General features: G+C 30.1%; 1 protein-coding gene across 1 annotated transcript; it reads right to left on the bottom strand.

Annotated features, from left to right (window-relative positions):
- Positions 1 to 10130: 10130 nt before the first annotated feature.
- On the bottom strand, positions 10131 to 18622 carry LOC124363644 (piggyBac transposable element-derived protein 3-like). The gene is made up of 3 exons (XM_046818905.1): positions 18436 to 18622; positions 17252 to 17869; positions 10131 to 10246 (listed from the first exon to the last, which is right to left on the bottom strand). The coding sequence occupies exons 1-3, from the start codon at positions 18620 to 18622 to the stop codon at positions 10131 to 10133; spliced, it is 921 nt and encodes a 306-aa protein (XP_046674861.1).

Raw genomic sequence — 18622 nt, 5'->3', positions numbered from 1 at the left:
TTATTTCACCCTTAGTATTGTGTGTAACAAAAAGCTTCCAGAACATCTGAAGCATAACTAATTAACCCGTTGAATGCTGGGTTACCTATGTAATGCTGACATTTTGCAGGTAAAATATGGAATCATGATAATTCTTTCTAGGTCAAAACAAATAAAGACTTCCTGTTATCATCAAACTTATTCTTGTGCTTCTCATCTAAAGAGGCATGAACGGGAGATATTGACCACTGTTAGTTCAGTAATACATAAGCAGGGGCAGACGTGGGAAGTGCGACCATACAAGGCTCCACAAAAAAGACTATGTTGACCATTTGAATTATAAAATATTAATAAAGATAATTTTTCCACAAATATAACTGCTAATACTAACACAGTAGACAGTTTTGTGAGATAGTGTTTAAATTGGTATAATAGCATAGCCTGCACAAAAGAATATATTCAATAATTATTTAAAATTTGAAGTGATTTTAAACCAGCTAGAAAAATGCTCCAGAAATCCACAGTGAAAGTAATTATAAATTTAAGTATGTAAATGTATTTTCTCTAAAGGATATAGAAGCGGACGAATTTGACTATTGGTTCTATCTTTAGTATTCCACTCAAAGTGTTCTATTTTAAGAAATATTTAATAAATAAGCTTTCAAAAAACTCCATAAAATGTTGATAAAACCTTCTGCAGGATAAAAATAAAAACAATACCGCATCAATAACTAATAAATATTACATAATGTTATTTTAAGTTGAATAAGAACAAACTTTTCAAATTATTTGGAAATCCACTTTCCTCCACTGCACTTATTCTCATAAGTTATTCTTCTTGTGACAGAGCATTTTATTTCAAAATTAAGCGTTTTTCTGTATAAAATTGTACTTTACACACCTATTGTACCACACAATTTGGTAATTATTTTATAGTGGCTAATTTTGTAAGTACAGATTAAGTATTTTTCAGTTTTGAGGAACCTACCAGTATTCAAGTTATTTGAAACTGCTTAAATATTTGTTTCATTATTTTTAAATAGATGCCAAATGTATTCACACAATTTTTTTTTTTTTTGTAAATGACAAATTACTATTAAATTGAGCTGCATAGTGCTAAAACTGATTGAAAATTCAGTGGCAGTTATAATGATTGGAACGGTACTTGAGAGAGAGAATTTTGATTACAAATCAGTGCTCTGTTTCTAATTGTTTAATTATCAGTTTTATTCTTTTTCCCCACGATTGGTCAAGCCTACCTATAAGAAGTTTTAAGTATTTTTAATGCTTAGGATGTAAATTTCATAAATTCTAAGGTCTTAAAATTAAAAAAAAAAAAAAATCTGGAGTAATTATATTTTGATTAATATAATGTTATTAATGGTAAGTATTTAGAGTTGAATTTTGGAGAACTCTAAAATTGTTATAGAATATTACCAGAGATGCTGTGACCTTATGATTAAATCAGAGATGTGTTTTTCTACCCTGAACACTGATTGACCTGGTTAGTCAATAATTAAGGGGGATGGTACAGATTTGGAGATTTCCCAGTTTAATCCTGGAATGATTTGGTCAACGTACTATAGTGAAAAGAAACTTATTCATATTTTGGAGGTTTTGTATAAATTTATAATAATGAATAAAAATTGAGTTGAGTGTATGTAATCCATTAATTACACGAGTCGACCTACAACATTTGTAAAGAAAGACTTCTAGTTTGGACAATAGAGAAGGTAACCAAAAGTTTTTTTATGTAAAATAGTAAAAAGTTGCTATAGTATATTGATTTTTACATTTTGTTTGAGCTTGGAGTAAACTTTTGATAAATAACCTAAGAAAAATTGGGCAAAATTGTCAACTTAGGCTATTAGATTTCATAAGCCCATTAGATTTCATAAGCCCTTTAAGTACTAGCATATACATATCATTCTATTCATTATTTTTAACAGTAAAAATGAGTTCCATATTTTGAAGATGTAGATCATTTTGAATTTATTGGTGTATAAAATTGAAACTGTACGTTAACTGAGGTTCTGGTGACGATTGGTGCAGCGACGGTCTATCACTCTAAATACTGTTAACCATCAATGCTGTGACGGTCAAACATCGCCTTGAAAAACCCACTTTATAAAGTAATTATAATGATTTTCTACGAAAGTAACTGTAACATTACATAGTGGATAAATAAATGTATGATTAGTATGAAGTTCAGTACTTTATGATCTTTGATACAAGTCTGAGAGAAAAAGAATATCGTATCTCATTTTAATTTTTGTTATTGTTTACGTATTGGGTAGTTTGTTTGTTTTCATTTATATGTAATATTATTTGAAGTTATTGTTTAGTCAAGTGGTATAAACATGTCTTGAAAAGCATTTATCTTTCACACGGGAGTGATGTAGTTAGACAAATAATTAGTGTTTGTTTCCAAATAATATGTTCATAATCTACGTAGGCCTAGGTTAGAAGTGTCAAATTTGTATTTTAGCAAGTTTTATTTATTTGATGTGTTATATAAGAGAGTTGTTAGAGATAAACTAGGTTTATTATTATACATTTCTATAACAATTAGAATTGTGATATATTTCTTCAAATTAATGTGATTAGTGGATAAATAATATTTTATTTTTTCAAAATAAGAAGAAAATTTGAAAATCCCTTTCTAACTTTGAAGATAATAAGTTTCACATGTATGAAAATTGATGCGTTCCGGATTCATAAATATAACAAGTTTTGCTACATAATTTAGTACTTGTGCTTCTTATTGATAAGTTATATGATATTGCTAACTCTTGATATGATATAATACTGTTTCATGTATGGAAAAACTATTATTGATGTAATATATTATGTTACCAGGGTGATATAAATTTTCATAAAAAAAATAATCTGTTGCAAGTTTTATCAATATAAAAATTTAAAAAAAAATATGAAATAAGTCCAACAAACTATATATTTTCTAAATCTAGAGAAATATATAAACAATTGTTATATTTTGGAATTTTGATTTAGTACAAATATGCTACTTCTATAAGTATGGCCCAACCCTCACCTCCCAATACAAAAAATATATATTAAAAAGTTTCAAATTAAAACAAAACTGTTTTACTTATAAACTAGCTGACCCGGCGAACTTCGTACCGCCTTTTAAAGGGTCCACAGCATCCACATTGGTGCTTGAAATGTGCAGAATAAAAGACAAAGTAAAAAATAAATCAAATTAGGTCCTATGTGATTATTTTTCCTTCACAACTAATCTGAAATTTAAATAGAAAACAAAATAAAAAAACACAATTCGTAATTTATCTAAAATAATTTAAATCGCAATAAGCAGCAAAGCCACAGATACATTAATTTATTAATATTGATTCTCTTTCTTCAGTCGAGTACCTTGTGATATACAACATTTTTGTCTTGTTATTAGGTGCAAGAATGAATAAAGCAGATGGTTTGCTGACACGTGAACATGCCACATATAGTTGTCCATGAGAAAAACATGGATTTTTCTAAATTTAGTCCACAAACGCTCAAATATTGGCCTTTGTGATTTATTATTGATCGTCATGGCAAATGTAAGACGAATCGGAAAAACTGAGTTCGTTTAAATTCAAAAAGGCATATCGGTAGGAAATCATCGGAATCCTTGGAATAAGAAACTTCCTCACCTTTAAATTTTCCTTTAAGAATCGTCGCGTGAATCACATTTATCATCAATTTTTTTACAACCAAACGCGTTTCCATTGCATAATTTTGGTTGATTTAGATTGCGAAGCATTATGGACTACTGCACCAACCTTCAAAAGTAAATTATGGGGTGGTAAGCCGGGCACATCCCAAAGAGTTTAAAAATTCAGTTGGATAGTTAGTGGCCTCATCTTCATTTGTTACGCAATCAATAGATTTGAATGTTTGCAGAGTACCATCAATTTGACTCTGAATTAAAAAGTTCAAGTCATCCACATCCTTGTTCTTAGCTGCCAAGATGCTCGCTCACTCAACCAATTGTTATTTTTGTGATTTAGTGATGGATCAAGAGGGGGAGTCAGTATTGGCAATTTTACTTTGCCATTAAGACAACACAATCCAAGCGACTCTCCAACAAACTTCAATGCACTACAAATGCCCACAAACAACATCCATTGGACCAATAAGTACAGATACATGTGAACTGTAATCATAAGTGCAATCATAACTAAATGATGCTCTATTCAAATCAACAGCTGATGTATTCCTTCTTGCGTGTTCGAACTTGATCTAGTTGTTGATCAGTACGATTAGCTCGCCGATTCCGCATAGCCAAGCGAGCTGTTTCAGGGCTTCCTCTCTTTGCTCTTGAGATTGAGAAGCACAAAGTCAGGCCATACCAACACGACGCTCTTGTCGTCCGATTTCACGTTCTTCTTCAGTAGAATTGTTCACAACGTTACGAAGCCTTCTTGCATTACGTCTTTGTTGAGACAGATTTGATCTTCTGGGTCGCGGCATCTTTATAATAATCCTCTCAATGTTCACAAACACTCGCAAATTGTTTAATTTCGTGCGAAACAAAGTTATCCGAACCGAAAGCAATCGAAGTAATAAGTTGTTTGTTTTTTTTTTTTAAACCGACAGATTATTGCAAAGGTTAAAAAAAAATCACTTCATGATTGACTGATTATTAAGTAAAACTGAAAGGACAATCTATATATCAGTAGCCATGATTTCATTTTGTTTGACTGAGTAACCCAGAAAAATGACACAGGCAGCTGTCAAAGTGTCAATCAAATTTACAGTTGTTTGTTTACATTTTGGAATTCAGGCTATTGTTTTTTCAAGATACAGTTTTTTTACTCTATGCTTTCAAACTATATGTGTAAAGAAATTTTAAAAATAGTAATTAAAATGATATAAACATATATTTATTTTCTCGCATTATATATGTTTACAAAGAACAGCTGACTAAATTTGAACAGGCTCTTTCACTTAATAACATATGTTTGCTGCAATGCATTTCTTACGGGTATTTTTTGTAAATTTTAGAGAGACCAGTGGGGCGGAAATCCTGAAATCGGGAACGGGATAAAAAGTATCCTATGTCCTTCTCCTAGTTCTTAGCTACCTCCCTACCAATTTTCAGCCAAATCGGTTCAGCCGTTCTTGACTTATAAATAGTGTAACTAACACGACTTCTTTTATATATATAGAAGAAGTATGCAATGTATAAAATACAGACTTCTGTCAACAAAATGATATGTGACAATGGATGATAAAATAACTTTTTAGTATTTCTTATATTTTGTTTAAAATATTCTTTCAAAACCTGGAAAAGTGGCCTGCCAATAGAGGTAATTTAGTTGCCAGTCCTTGGGTTAATACATACCTGTATATAAAAAAATAACCAAAAAGGCATGTTCAAAAGTTTATTAAATGGATGGTTGCTACTGTTAAAGAGCTTTCAAACTCGCATTCAACAAATGTTTGCCACGTCCAAGGTTGAGCACAAGATGAACAAATGGATAAATGTGGAAACAGAACTGTAGAATAAATTAAATATTAAATTATCAAAAGATGAAACATTTCAAAGATATTACTTATAATAAATTTGTATACTATCATCTCAATAAACTTTCATGAATCATATTACTACTTATCTATCAGTAAGTAATGAATAAATTTCATGTTTTCCTCATAGAGTTGGATTAATATTTTTAAACAGATAACTCTAACCCCCCAAACTACTAGTAATTTTTCCTAACATCCTAGGTATGGTTTAAATAGATTTTAGCTCTTAAAGGCTTGTGGTCACCCTCCAAGGAACACAAACCTGAGGATTAATCATAGCCTTTTCAACAAGTGTTTTTAAGAAAGCTTTTGTGTATATGAATCATGCCCCATTTTCAATTGATTGTCTTTGAACTGGTTATAACCTGCTTTTTGGAATTATGTTAGGTTTGTTTACAGCGGAATTGCCTTTTGCTGCCAACGTCTGGTACATCACACATGTACAAAAAACTTGGTATGTATGGTAAAAAAGACTAATGTAAATATCCCAACTAAAGGATGCTGAAAATTACTGGTTTCATGTGAAAACTGTATTCAACATCTCTGGAATTATAAAGTCAGCTTCATTCATCTTAGGATTCTGTGTCCGAAAACATGTTAACCTTAGCACTACACCCATGGTCAATAATAAACTACAAACTACCCAAGGTTTTAAATATACCAAGTTTCCCCATATTAAAGCACCATAGTGAGTTATTTCAGAGTAATAAAATAATGGATGACATTATTACTAAGTGGACTAGTAGTTTTGTATTAATGATCTGAAATAAAACCTTAGTGTAATTAATAAATCACTAAAATGAGTATTAAAATGGAATGTTAAGCATACAGTGGCTATAACCGACAAACAAGTACGTAGTATTACAGTTTTAATCTCACCGATACGTCTTTAACAACTAATTCTTACTTACCAACCAGCATAAATTATGATATAAATATATTATTCAGATCTGTGTAATTGTAAATACTAGTTTTATTGGATTATCCACATCTAATTTCTCGGTCATCAATGTCATGTAAGAACATTAGATTGATATACAACTTGACCTATGCTTTAATTTTTAACAAGCGTCTCGTGAGCCAGAATGCTTCATATGCAACAGTCAGGTTTCCAGGCAAGAAGCTGAGGAAATCTCAATTGCACTTAAACCTCTTAATCTTCTGTATGGCTTCCAGAGTAACTGCTTATTCAAGACCGGGGCATACCCTGTCAGGATCCTTTATAATACCTTCTATAGGATACTGTTAGTCTCAGCCAAGAACGTAGCCAGGAAAGCATTTGGGGCGGAGGCGTCTAGACAACTGATATTTTCCCTTAAAAAGTTCTTTGTTGAGAAGAATCTTTTCAGCAGTACATGTCAGTAATACTGAATTATTTAAATAATAATAATAATCATTTACTAAAAAAGTAATTGAAAATTTGGGAGAGGGGGTCCGGACCTCTTGAACTCTCACTGGCTACGTCTTTGGTCTCAGCCTTGTCACTGTGAAAGAATGGAAGGCTCTTGCTGTTTCAGCCAAAGCAGGCAAGAAAGCAATATCCCAGACTAGGATTACTGAAGCTTTTGGGGCTAGAAAGCAACCCAGTAGTCATCCTCTGCAGTAAGCTAGACCAATCAACTTAATTCTGTGAATAAATAACGTGTCTAATAAGACTTGGATAGTATACAAACTTTTTTCTTTGTTTAAAAAAGATTTAAATCCTAAACTTAATTCTTTTTTTACTTTATTCCACCCATTTCTCATTGACTGTCAGTATGGGGAATGGAGGAATTGTATTTTGACATTAAAGTTAGCACAAAATTCTGGTTGGCCAAATATACATGGTTAACATCCATGTTTGCTGGAACTAGAGGTCCTACTAAATAAGTCATAGGGAAACCATTCTGGGTATTTTTTTACACAAAAAAAAGCAATTGATTGGTGTGTGTAAGTGTACTAGTGACGAGGTACAATTATTATTATTAAGTTGAATAATCTAGCTCAGTGCATTCTTCAAATAACCACAAATAAATATGATTTTACGATCATCTGAATTAGTAGATTATTTGTGTGGAATTAGCCATCCCAGAGACAATTTTAATTTCAAGTATTTAATTGACAAAAATGTTGAGCCCTACTGTAGCATTTGAATCTGGTGATCCCTTTCACCAAAAGCTCAGTGTTGTCGGAATAGTAACAGGTAAATAATACATAAAAATAGTACATCACCAGCTTGGCTATAAGGCAGTAATCATTTGTTTATTTAATTTCTTTTAATCAGACTTTGTGAAATGTACAGTCATAATCAAACAAACAACATAATCTAGACTAGACATCATTATTATGCTCTAAATAAAAAATAATGTAATCATTATAAAAATTAACTTGATATCCATTTAGTAAAGTTCATATAGATTAGAGTTGCATTACAATTATTTTACTCAAAATTCATGCAATGTATTTTGAGGAAAATATTAAGAAAATAACAGATTACTCTTAATTTAAGTTTGATTGTAGTGTTGCTTAATTGTAGCATCTTTTTATAATAAATTATGTACAAATTATTTCAGTCTTTAGTACAGATATTTAAATTACATACCAAATAGACCAAACCATACTGAATAATATTACAAATACAACATAAAAAAATTATTGAATATTTGATTCTTCTATAACTAAATTAAAATACATTTTGAGATTTTATTTTAGGATACAGTCTTTGAATTAAGAAAATTAACACAACAAGATTACTATACTCTGGTTTATAATTTTAATATCATTGCAAGTTCTTTTTTTATTTAATTACATTTACTACTAATTTTAATTTACTCCTAATATTACAATCACATAACTTTAGATATCAATCATATTTCACATTGTTTTGAAAACACTAATTTTAAATTTACAGCTAGAGCTTGTTCTAAAAATAAAGTACTTATGCAAGTTATGAACTGTTTAAATAATATAAACATGTTACATTTACTACAGTGACATACAATTTTTAACATAATGTTTTGACAATAAACAACAATGTAAACTTTGATTTCTTAAAAACATTATCTTTAAACCAAATTTAACTATGTAACTAAAAATATATATTAATATTTTGATTTTTATCATGTTTCTTTCATCATGAAATGAGATATACAAAGGAAAGACTGTTCATAATAATTGATTTTAGAAAGCGTAACCATTATAAAAGTGAGTTTTATAATTGTAATAAAATCTCTAGTTACAAAATATCACAGCAACTTCAACAGTCATAAGACTGAACAAGACTTGCTAAAGACTAACTGAAAATATAAATTCAAGTTGTTCAAACAGATTAATAATAAAAAAGGTTAATGAGCTAGTTTTCTATATACATTATAAAACAATCTAATTGACAGAAACATAACACTTTACATATTTAAGTGTACACAAGAGTATAAGTGGTACTGAAGTATATAAAAGTACATAACAATACGGTTTAAGATTGATTTCTTTCACAACGTATTAATAAAAAACCAAATATTAAATCGATTAATCTTAATGTGTTCTGGTTTAACCAGCAAAAGACTCCTTAATTGTAACCTATATAAAAACAAGACATTTAAAAATAAAATTGCTAAGTACAAATTAAACTTTGAATAAAAATAGAAGTGCCTGTTGTTTAGTGATGTTTCTGTAAATATGAATCACAATTGGCGCATATAGGCCTCCATAGTAATATATTGAGGCATGGAGGTGTATAACAAATATTTCTACTATTTTAATTGTTGTTTCATGCATCTCTGGAGTTTCAAACAGTTTATGCATAAAAAATTGAGTTGTTTACTATGAAGCTGAATGTAACCAACAGTGGTGAACTGTGAAGGGCATAAAATAGCTCCAAAGTAGTTTGAGTAAATAATTGTACTGACGCAAGATCTGACCACTACTCTTTGCCAAGGCACAACGCACCTCCAGCATATAGTAACTCTGCTCTGATCTCAGAAGCGGAAACAAATCATCATTGAGTTCAATGTACTACTGTAGGATAATCATCCTTCCTTCCAAGAAAATCCAGTAGGTAATATCCAGTAATAATCAATGAATATGGCCAACTTGATACAACAGGCGTTCATTAAAAAAGCGAAATACAATAATAGTATAATTACTACTATTATTGTACTTCAAAAGTACGTTTTACTATTCAAAAGTGACGGCTAATACACAATGCTACTATTGCCAGTAGAACATTTTAGAGTATCATCCAATATATAGTTGTTTAGTGAAACATCCAAGTAAGGAACAATTGCTGTAGAACAAAACATTTGGATTTCAAAAGGAGCAAAGGAAGGTGATTAATAGATGTATGTAATAAAAACAAAATTATTTCTACTTGATCATTTTCATATTCTGACTTCATTTGTTTTAAATTTTCTCAGTTTCAATGTGATTAAACTATTTATAAACAGGTTATTACTCTTTAGATAAAATTATAGTTTTAGTTGGCCAGACAGAAACGTAAGAGTAAATTCTTATACATGTATTGCTTCTTTTAAGAATGTTGTTACATTAAATGCTGTTGTAAACCACAACTAAATAAACATTTAGTAAATAAAAATTGTAATTATTGAAATGAGGTGCTACTGCAATGCTGTGCGCTACTGATAGGTGGGGGAGAAATCTGCACTCTCCGTGGTGGGGACGTTGTGATGTAAGCGGCTCGTGGGTCCTGTGGCACTTTCGATGTCTTCGTAGGTGCCTCTGTTCTGTTCACCTGTGAACACCACAATACATTCTTCTAAGATATGTCTACATCGTAACAGATGATAGAACTTTTGTAAACATATCCATTAAACACGGATCAGGCTGTATAAAGATCCATTACTTCATTTAATTTAAGTAGCCTAGATGAATAAAAATATACTGACTTCTTGTATACGAGTATAAATATAGCAATTCAGAATTGTAAACCAAAATATGTTTATTTACCTTTGTCTTTGAATAGTGAAATTACTTCCATTGGATTATTTCGCTAAAAATACCGATCAAAATAAATTAACCCATTCGTTAACAGCTATTTTTTTTTTTTTTTTTTTTTGCAAATTATCTCTCAAAATAGAAAAAGCAATCCATTTGAATATTCTAGAAATGACCTAATTTCTATAAATGAAATTTTAAATGTTGGACATTTAATAATATTGAAAGGATTCATTCTCATTACATCATATTTAATTATTTTCTGTGATCTTTTTATAATCACTGTTTCTTTCATTTCTACTACATAGCACATAACAAAAATATTTCATTTCAAGTGGCAACAGATTTTAGCATTGGATGCAATATCTCATAAGTTCAAATATCGTTATGAAAAAAGTTACCTATTGTATCGAGACTTGTAAGCATTAAAACAATTATAAAAAGTATTGAACGAACAGATTTTAAAGTTAATTAACTTGTGATAAGTTAAAGCTGTATATTCTATTGATGACTTCTGTTTGTGTAATTGTAACTAACTTGTAATGATATAAACCTAGATTTCAAAAACTACATACACATATATTTTATTTGTATTATATAATCCACAATGTTAAATTAAGATTGTTTATTATGATATAGTGATTCAATATGGTTTATAGTTTTGACATTATTTCGTAAATATTGTTTTTTTTTTATAATATAATATTTGTTGTTAATACTATAACCATAAAAGTATCTATGAATAATCATTTCTTAGAATGGTTTTCACATTATAAAGAACATTTTAGTTTGTGAGAGGAACTTTATAGTTTGAAAGGGGGGGGGGTGAAAGAGATTTTGGGAAGGATAAATATCCCTGATTTGTTGTGGCATATTATTTATTCCTCAAATGGACACTTAATTTGCAATAAATCAATTTAATAAGAAACAATGCTTGGATACGATTTGGCAAGTGTGCTCTTCCTTATCAGTCTATCTGTTTAATGACACCATCTTAAACCAAAGGACAATTGAATATACAAGCAAAAACAAGTTCATAAATATCATAAACTATAATAATATTGTTTGTGTAAATTTGTGAGGAGAAACATTTTATTCAGCTATGTTGGGTATTGACTGTGAATTTCATTATCAAATTATAAATAGTTTTTTATTATGATTAACGTTATTGTGATTCATACAAGAGGTTTCATAGAAGAAGAAACTCCAAGTAAATTGAGGTTTACTCTATTAATACTCACTTTGTTATCTAAAAAGATTTAAAGTGCAAAATTATCACTTAACATATCGAATGATGTAATAATTCCCCATATAACAAAAACAATACTTCAAATTCTTGTTTTATTCCATTTAATTTAATACACCATTTTTAACTAAACATTTTTCTTATCTAGATCTCTCTTACTTATCTTAAGTCTTGACACCATTGTCATATTAGTGTTATGGTTCTAAATAGTCAGTTTTATATAGATTTGTGCATGCATAATTATAATGCCATCTGTTTTTAATAAACAACAGTGTAAATTATTCCGAATCTTATTACAAGAATTTTTTGTTTCCATGTTTCTGGTACATCAAAATAAGTACCCAATACTTACTTGTTTAACATTAATTAACTAACGTTTAAAATTCAACAATGCTATTTATAATTCATAGAACAGTAGTTAAGTTATATTAGCTAATAATATGAAGATATAAGTAATTAGAGTAACAGTGATAGAACTGTTTGTCCTACTTGTGTTATCATCTTAGAAGTGAAATCAACAATAACAAAAAACCATACAATATTGAACCACAACAGCAGTGTCATCCATCAAGAGTGTTTTTAAAAGTGACAATAGAAATATTAATTAAATCGTTCAGGAATTTGCAGTATAAGGTGTGCAAAAACATTAAGATCATTATGAATTTGTTATCAATATTACATGATCTGTACAAAAATTGGTGGGCAAGACAACACCTGATGTCTAATGAGCAAGGGGCTTACTGTATAATAGCAATTATTATTTGATTTTATAGAATAATGTAAATGCATGGTATGTATATTACTGTAATGTTCTTAATGTAAAAGTTTTTGGAAATTACGGGTTTTGCCGACAAGTCCCCTGAGCTTAGGGCAACCTAAATTTGTAAGGTGATGTCATTGAATAAATAAATAAATTAACAAAGAAATTTAGTATATAGTGTAGCATGGCTTTAATTTTACTGCACAACTAACAAATCAACTTCATTCTGTCATAAATTAAATATAAGACCTACGTCCAATATATGAATAATCTATCCTTCAGCTCAGCCTAATATAAAATGTAATTAACAATTAGCAAGTTGAAATTTACACAAACAAAAGCCACCCAGATTTTATATAGTTATTTATGTCAATTAAAGAGAAAATATTAATGACTACAACATTTTTGATTGGTTGTAGTTTCAATTTTTTAATGAAATAATATTTTATTTTATTTTTGGAACATGCAAGAAAACACAGTGCTCGCAGCACCTTGTTATTGCATGGCACATGCAGGTGGATTCAATTAAATAATTAATCCCTTAAGTACAGGTACTGAAATATTTCCCAGTCATGCAAAAATGTTAGAAAATCATTATTGTATAATAGCTAATTTACAAGTTTTTATGGGAACAGAATCATGAAAATAATCTGTCATTGTTAAATTGATGGCAAAGTCTATAACATGTTACCAATTTATCAAAATCTTTCACCATAAAAAATAACAGAAACAACTGTGTTTTTTGTGTAGTTGTGTTATTTGATCTAATGTATTATTTTAGAAAAATCCTTGATGGGAAGTTTGTTGAAATTCTTTAACAAAGTTAAATTTGAACAAATGTTTTGTGATTAATATGTTCTAAACTATACCCTAAAACTTACAAAATTATTTTAAATACATATGTTTGCAGTGAAAATATACACAGTACTTTAATAATAATAAAAAAAAAAACTAATTTATACTTCAAATTACTACGGTTTGAAATTAGCAGTAATTACTCTTTCTTTCTCAATATTGAAAATTTAACTACATTAAAGACACAAGGAGATTTACATTGTTGGAAGGAATATAAGCAACATTTCTATGAGAAATGATATAAGAAGCTAAACGTAATGTAAAGAATGGCAATTTAAAAGGTTTATTATTTACAACAATAGCAATATCACTAAATTCATATATTCATCTAAATTAATGTAGATGTAATACATTGTGGAAATCTAAATATGAAACTATAATACTTCATACAAAAACATAAACTCTATATTCACCAATTTATCAGCCTAATGTATTAGCTGACCAAAGGCAACATTGTTAAAGGTATAAAGCATTTAACAGAGCAAGGAGGACAGGAAAAATAATTATCAATAACTGATAAATAAAATCGTATTGGATATTGTGAACTGGTTACATGACTGAAATAATTGTGCAAAATTACAAAAATATGTGGGAGGTAGTTGGCAATTTCTGTACATTATGTAACATTTCCTATGTCTATCCTACATTATAATGCTAATAAAATTGTCATTCAAAGCATCCTTCATAAAATGTACAGGATGGAGATTTAAGAAAGCCCCTTTTATTTATTGTAATAATACTTACACAAATAAAATCAAAACACTAAGAATGATAATTAGATTGCTGGAAGTATATTTTAAGTATATACTTTTTGCAACTCCCCAAAATTTAGATATTAACAACATTTTAAAAGGCAACTCACATTTTGTGAACCATAAAATAAAAATCTTTTACACTGTCTCTATAACAAATAATATCTCATTAAAAATAAGTTTTTTACATATTGTAAACCATATAAATAAACCTAATTGTTCTGTATTTTTCATCTGCTACATTAATAAAAAAGTAAAAGAAAAAACTTTGATATGTCTTGATTAAACAACTTCAATTTAATTTTAAAGTATTTCTGTATTGAGTCCTTTTTCCAAAAGGGCAACTCAAAATTCAGAAATACTTAGGTACTTGTAACTAATTAGCTGAAAAAGGATATTAAAACCTAAACTCAATGCAGTCATAAAAATGTGTTTAATTCTTCTCAATAAAAATGATGGACCATTACGAATTATACATGATTTACTTTGGGTTTAAAAATTAAGCACCCATAATAAGAGAAAATGAAATTAAGCTGTCGGTCACACAATGAGGCTCTGCTTTATACATTGGGCTAAATTATAAAACTGTAATATAGAAGCATTCATTTCAAATGAATGAATATTTCACTTCATAAACTTTGATTTTTGTTTATAATTTATATTTAGCATAGAATTTCCCCTAAGAATCTCCATATTAAATATAAATTATAAATTATTAGTGTTAACAGATATTTTTAATAATATGTTAGCATGTAAGACACAAAGTTTCTGAGGTGAAACCTTTATGGATTTGAAACGAGTTGTTATTTATAACGCAGTTTTAAACTTTATCGTAATGTTCAAAGCAGAGCCTCAGATGTGCGACTGGCATGTTACTAGAAGGAGAACATTTAGTAATATTTAAATGTAAAATAGTGATCGTTCCCAGTTTATAATCAAATTTCAATAGTTAACATTGTAAACAAGGTTGTTTATTGTGTAAATAAAAATAAAAAATTCCAAACTTAAAACAGCCCCATATTGGGTCATGATACAAGCTTTTTATGTAAACAGCATTGAATTTCGGTTTTGAGTTCCATTATTTGATGCGTCATAATATGAGGTGATCATTTTAAATTTTTGGTGTCCAACACTACCCCATTACAAAAAAATTAATCCTTTGCATACCGCAATGCACTCTTCACAGTTTTTTATTAACTGTAAGAGAAATGGCAGAAACCTGCTAATGTCTTATTAAAAATGTTGTATAGTAATACGTAATAAGTTTTTTTTTAATCTGAAACCAAATGCTATTCTATAAACTACTTAATAAGATACATTAAATTACATTTTAAACCTCTCCTAAACCTAATTGGAATATCAAGTTATTAATATTTTTTAAATATCTTACATGAACATCTAACATTTTGTTTAAGATTGCATCAGGTTAGTAAAAGAAATTCAAATATGTTCAATTGTCTAACAAGCTAAAGTACAAAACATGTAATAACCGTCCTCTATTGAAATTATTACTTTAATCTTATTTTCATATTGGAGTATCTTTTTTCATGAACAGCAAACCGTTGGTATATTGAATAATTCATTTTGTATTGATCGATAGAAACATGTACAAAGCTTTTGCTGCAATTTTTTTTCAATGTATTTTTTCTTTTGGATTAAAATTTCTTCACATTTCACTTTTGTTTTGTTTTGTTAAGGTGACAATTGTACCTGTTCATTTAGAACTAAGTATTGTTTAGCCTTAGTTTAATTACAGCTAACAATGAATATCTTTTTCTTAATACAACAGATATTTTAAAATTAAACCAAGTTACAATGGTAATATAGGACTCCTTTAGTCTATACTCATAGAAGAGTGCAGTGTAACTTATAAAGGCAGAAGCTGAAACAATGCAACATAAACAGCAATGTGATAAGTTATCGGCGGTGAGATAACGGTATTCTTGTGTGCCGACTGTGGTGGGCAAGATAAGTTCCGTGCAACAACAATATATTACCATTCAATACACTACTGTGGAGAGTCAATATTGGAAAAAGTACTGTATTTAAATTTCCACCAAATTGGCAGAATATAAAATGCATTGTTTTAATCCAACATGTCTTTAAGATCCTCCTCCTCATATCGATCACATCACTAATCTTTAAAGAATTTATTTGAGCAAAATATAACATCAAACTCTTCCGGTTTCACATCTTGTTGAAACATTGTAACACAAAAAGATGTAACATGTAACACAATATTGAACAAAACAAAACATGTTTAATTGTGTGAGCTATATTTGACATGTTAGTTGGGGGGGGGGGGGGGTGGGGGGGGGGGGGGGTGGGGGGGGGGGGGGGTGGGGGGGGGGGGGGGTGGGGGGGGGGGGGGGTGGGGGGGGGGGGGGGTGGGTTCATTTATAGTTATACCGTTTTTTTAATAAAAAAATGAATTTTTAACACACAAAAATGGTGTCCTATAAATATGACAGTGGTAGTCCATAGTGTCTTTGGTATAATAACCTGGTGTCCTAAAATTATGACAGTGGTATTGTAAAGTGTCATTACGTCAAGCTAAATTGTTTAACAAAATATAATGTTATGTCAGTAACTCTTAAGATATGAAAATAATATTACTTTAAAATTACATAAATGATTGTAAAAAAGATAAAAAAAGACCTAAAATCTAAAAACTTATGGCTTATATACGCTCACTTAGAGTGGTAAGGGCCAAAACATTTCTTACAAAGGGTCACATTGCACTTTTTTGCAAAACGTAAGAGGCTTTGAAGTACACAGTCGCATTTGGCATCTTCTTTGCTTGTCTCTAACGTGTAAAAGATGATCTCTTCCGTCCGTCAAATCTTGCGTCATCAAAAGGCGCTGCTTTGTTGACTACGGGGTATTACTGAAGGTCTTCCAATGGGCAGACGTTTATTACTTGCCTTCAAATAAGGAACAGCTATAGCACGCCTGAAGTCTAAGAGAGGGAACAGGATTGTCTGATGTAAGCTTGTGGATAATCCAGGCATTTACTAATGTCATGTCAATAATTCTGGTAAATAATGGCCAATACCACTTTTTCCCTTTTATTTTGATACAATATTTAGATGCCAACCAGTCATGAAGATCCACTCCCCCCATAAAGCTACTATAATTTTTAATACTTTTGGGGACTGGGAAAGGGACTTTTTTTATTTTCTTCCTTACTGTACCTAGTAACATTGGCCAGGGGTTCACAAACACTGTCGAAGTTGGTTGCAACTGTTACTATATTATTGTCATTCCACCTTGTCAACATAATTCCACTATCCAGATCACTAGTGTAATCATAGCCTCCTCTACCTAGTTTATTCATTTCCTTTTTGTCCGGTAGGGGACATTTTTGTGTTCGATTTTCTCTTATAGTCCCACTAGCCCTGAATCCTAAGTCAAAAAGTTCTCCAAGCAATTCTATACTCGTAAAGAAGTTGTTAAAATATAATTCGTAGCTCAAAGGATCATCAACAACAAACAAAAGAGATTGAACAACTCTCCTGCCTAATCCAATATTTTCTTCACATCCTTGATCTTTACCACAGTACAGATCAAAATTGTAACAATAACCACTTGTACCACATAATGCCCAAAACTTATATCCAAAGCGTACTGGTTTTCCTCTGATGAACTGCTTTAAATTATTTCGACCAAAATACTTTATTATCATCTCAACAGCAAGTTTATCTTCAAAAACACCAAACTTTGCAAATGATTGCTGTATTTTTTCCAGGAGGGGCCTCACTTTAAAACCTCTATCACACTTTGTTTCATCATTGAGCATAGCATTATCTGCAAAATGAATATAAGATTTTATAAGCCAAAAACGATTTTTTGACATTGCATTTGCCACAATGGGGACACCTAAATCCTCTGCAGTACTCCAATAAAGTGAAACTTGAGGTAAACAATTGTACCCGGATAACAGAAGAATGCCAATAAACAACTTCAATTCATCAACTGAAAAGGCAAACAACTGGTTATTTTTTATTTCTAAAGCGTATTTCATAGTTTGAGTAACAATGTCTTGCATTATGTCTGTTGTTAGTAAGCTTTCAAATATTTCAACTGGTGATTTGCTATGAAACCTTTCTTTTAAATCATTGAGACACTGTAAAGAACCATCTCCTTTAGCTGGAAAACCATAACTCAGGTAGACACATTTTCCAAGTCCGAGGGGTAGTAGTTCTACTGACTTTCTTTTTCTTACTATCAGTGGATTTATGTGGTTTGTTAAACTTTCTTTTCAATACTTTTCTAGAGTTAGTGTTCTCGGGTTTTCCTTTAGTAGGTTTTGCTTTCATTTGACGTTTTACAGTCTAGATCATTATTTTGCTTCAACTCTAATTCTAAAGTACCACATACCTCAGAAATATCCACATCCTCAGTATTATCATCATTAAACTGTTCTTCATCAGTAAGACAATCGACATTTTGTGGCGGTAAAACAACAACATTAGCACTAGCTACATTAGCTTCACTTTCTTCTAAATCTCCTAATAAAAGAAGTATTTCTTCAATCGTCATGTGAGATGTACTTGCCAT

The sequence above is a fragment of the Homalodisca vitripennis genome, chromosome 5 (assembly GCF_021130785.1).
Source record: "Homalodisca vitripennis isolate AUS2020 chromosome 5, UT_GWSS_2.1, whole genome shotgun sequence".
NCBI classification, from domain to species: Eukaryota; Metazoa; Arthropoda; class Insecta; order Hemiptera; family Cicadellidae; genus Homalodisca; species Homalodisca vitripennis.
Note: the sequence above shows the minus strand (reverse complement) of the source record. Positions and strands in the feature narration are given on the sequence as shown.

What these genes read in the sequence shown, in the direction of transcription:
- LOC124363644 (XM_046818905.1), bottom strand. Translation starts at nt 18,622, where the DNA reads ATGGCAAGTACATCTCACATGACGATTGAAGAAATACTTCTTTTATTA. An exon ending in GGATATTTCTGAGGTATGTG is followed by an intron (nt 17,870 to 18,435) that starts GTACTTTAGAAT and finishes TTCATTTTGCAG; the next exon opens with ATAATGCTATGCTCAATGAT. An exon ending in GGCCAATGTTACTAGGTACA is followed by an intron (nt 10,247 to 17,251) that starts GTAAGGAAGAAA and finishes TGGTGTTCACAG; the next exon opens with GTGAACAGAACAGAGGCACC.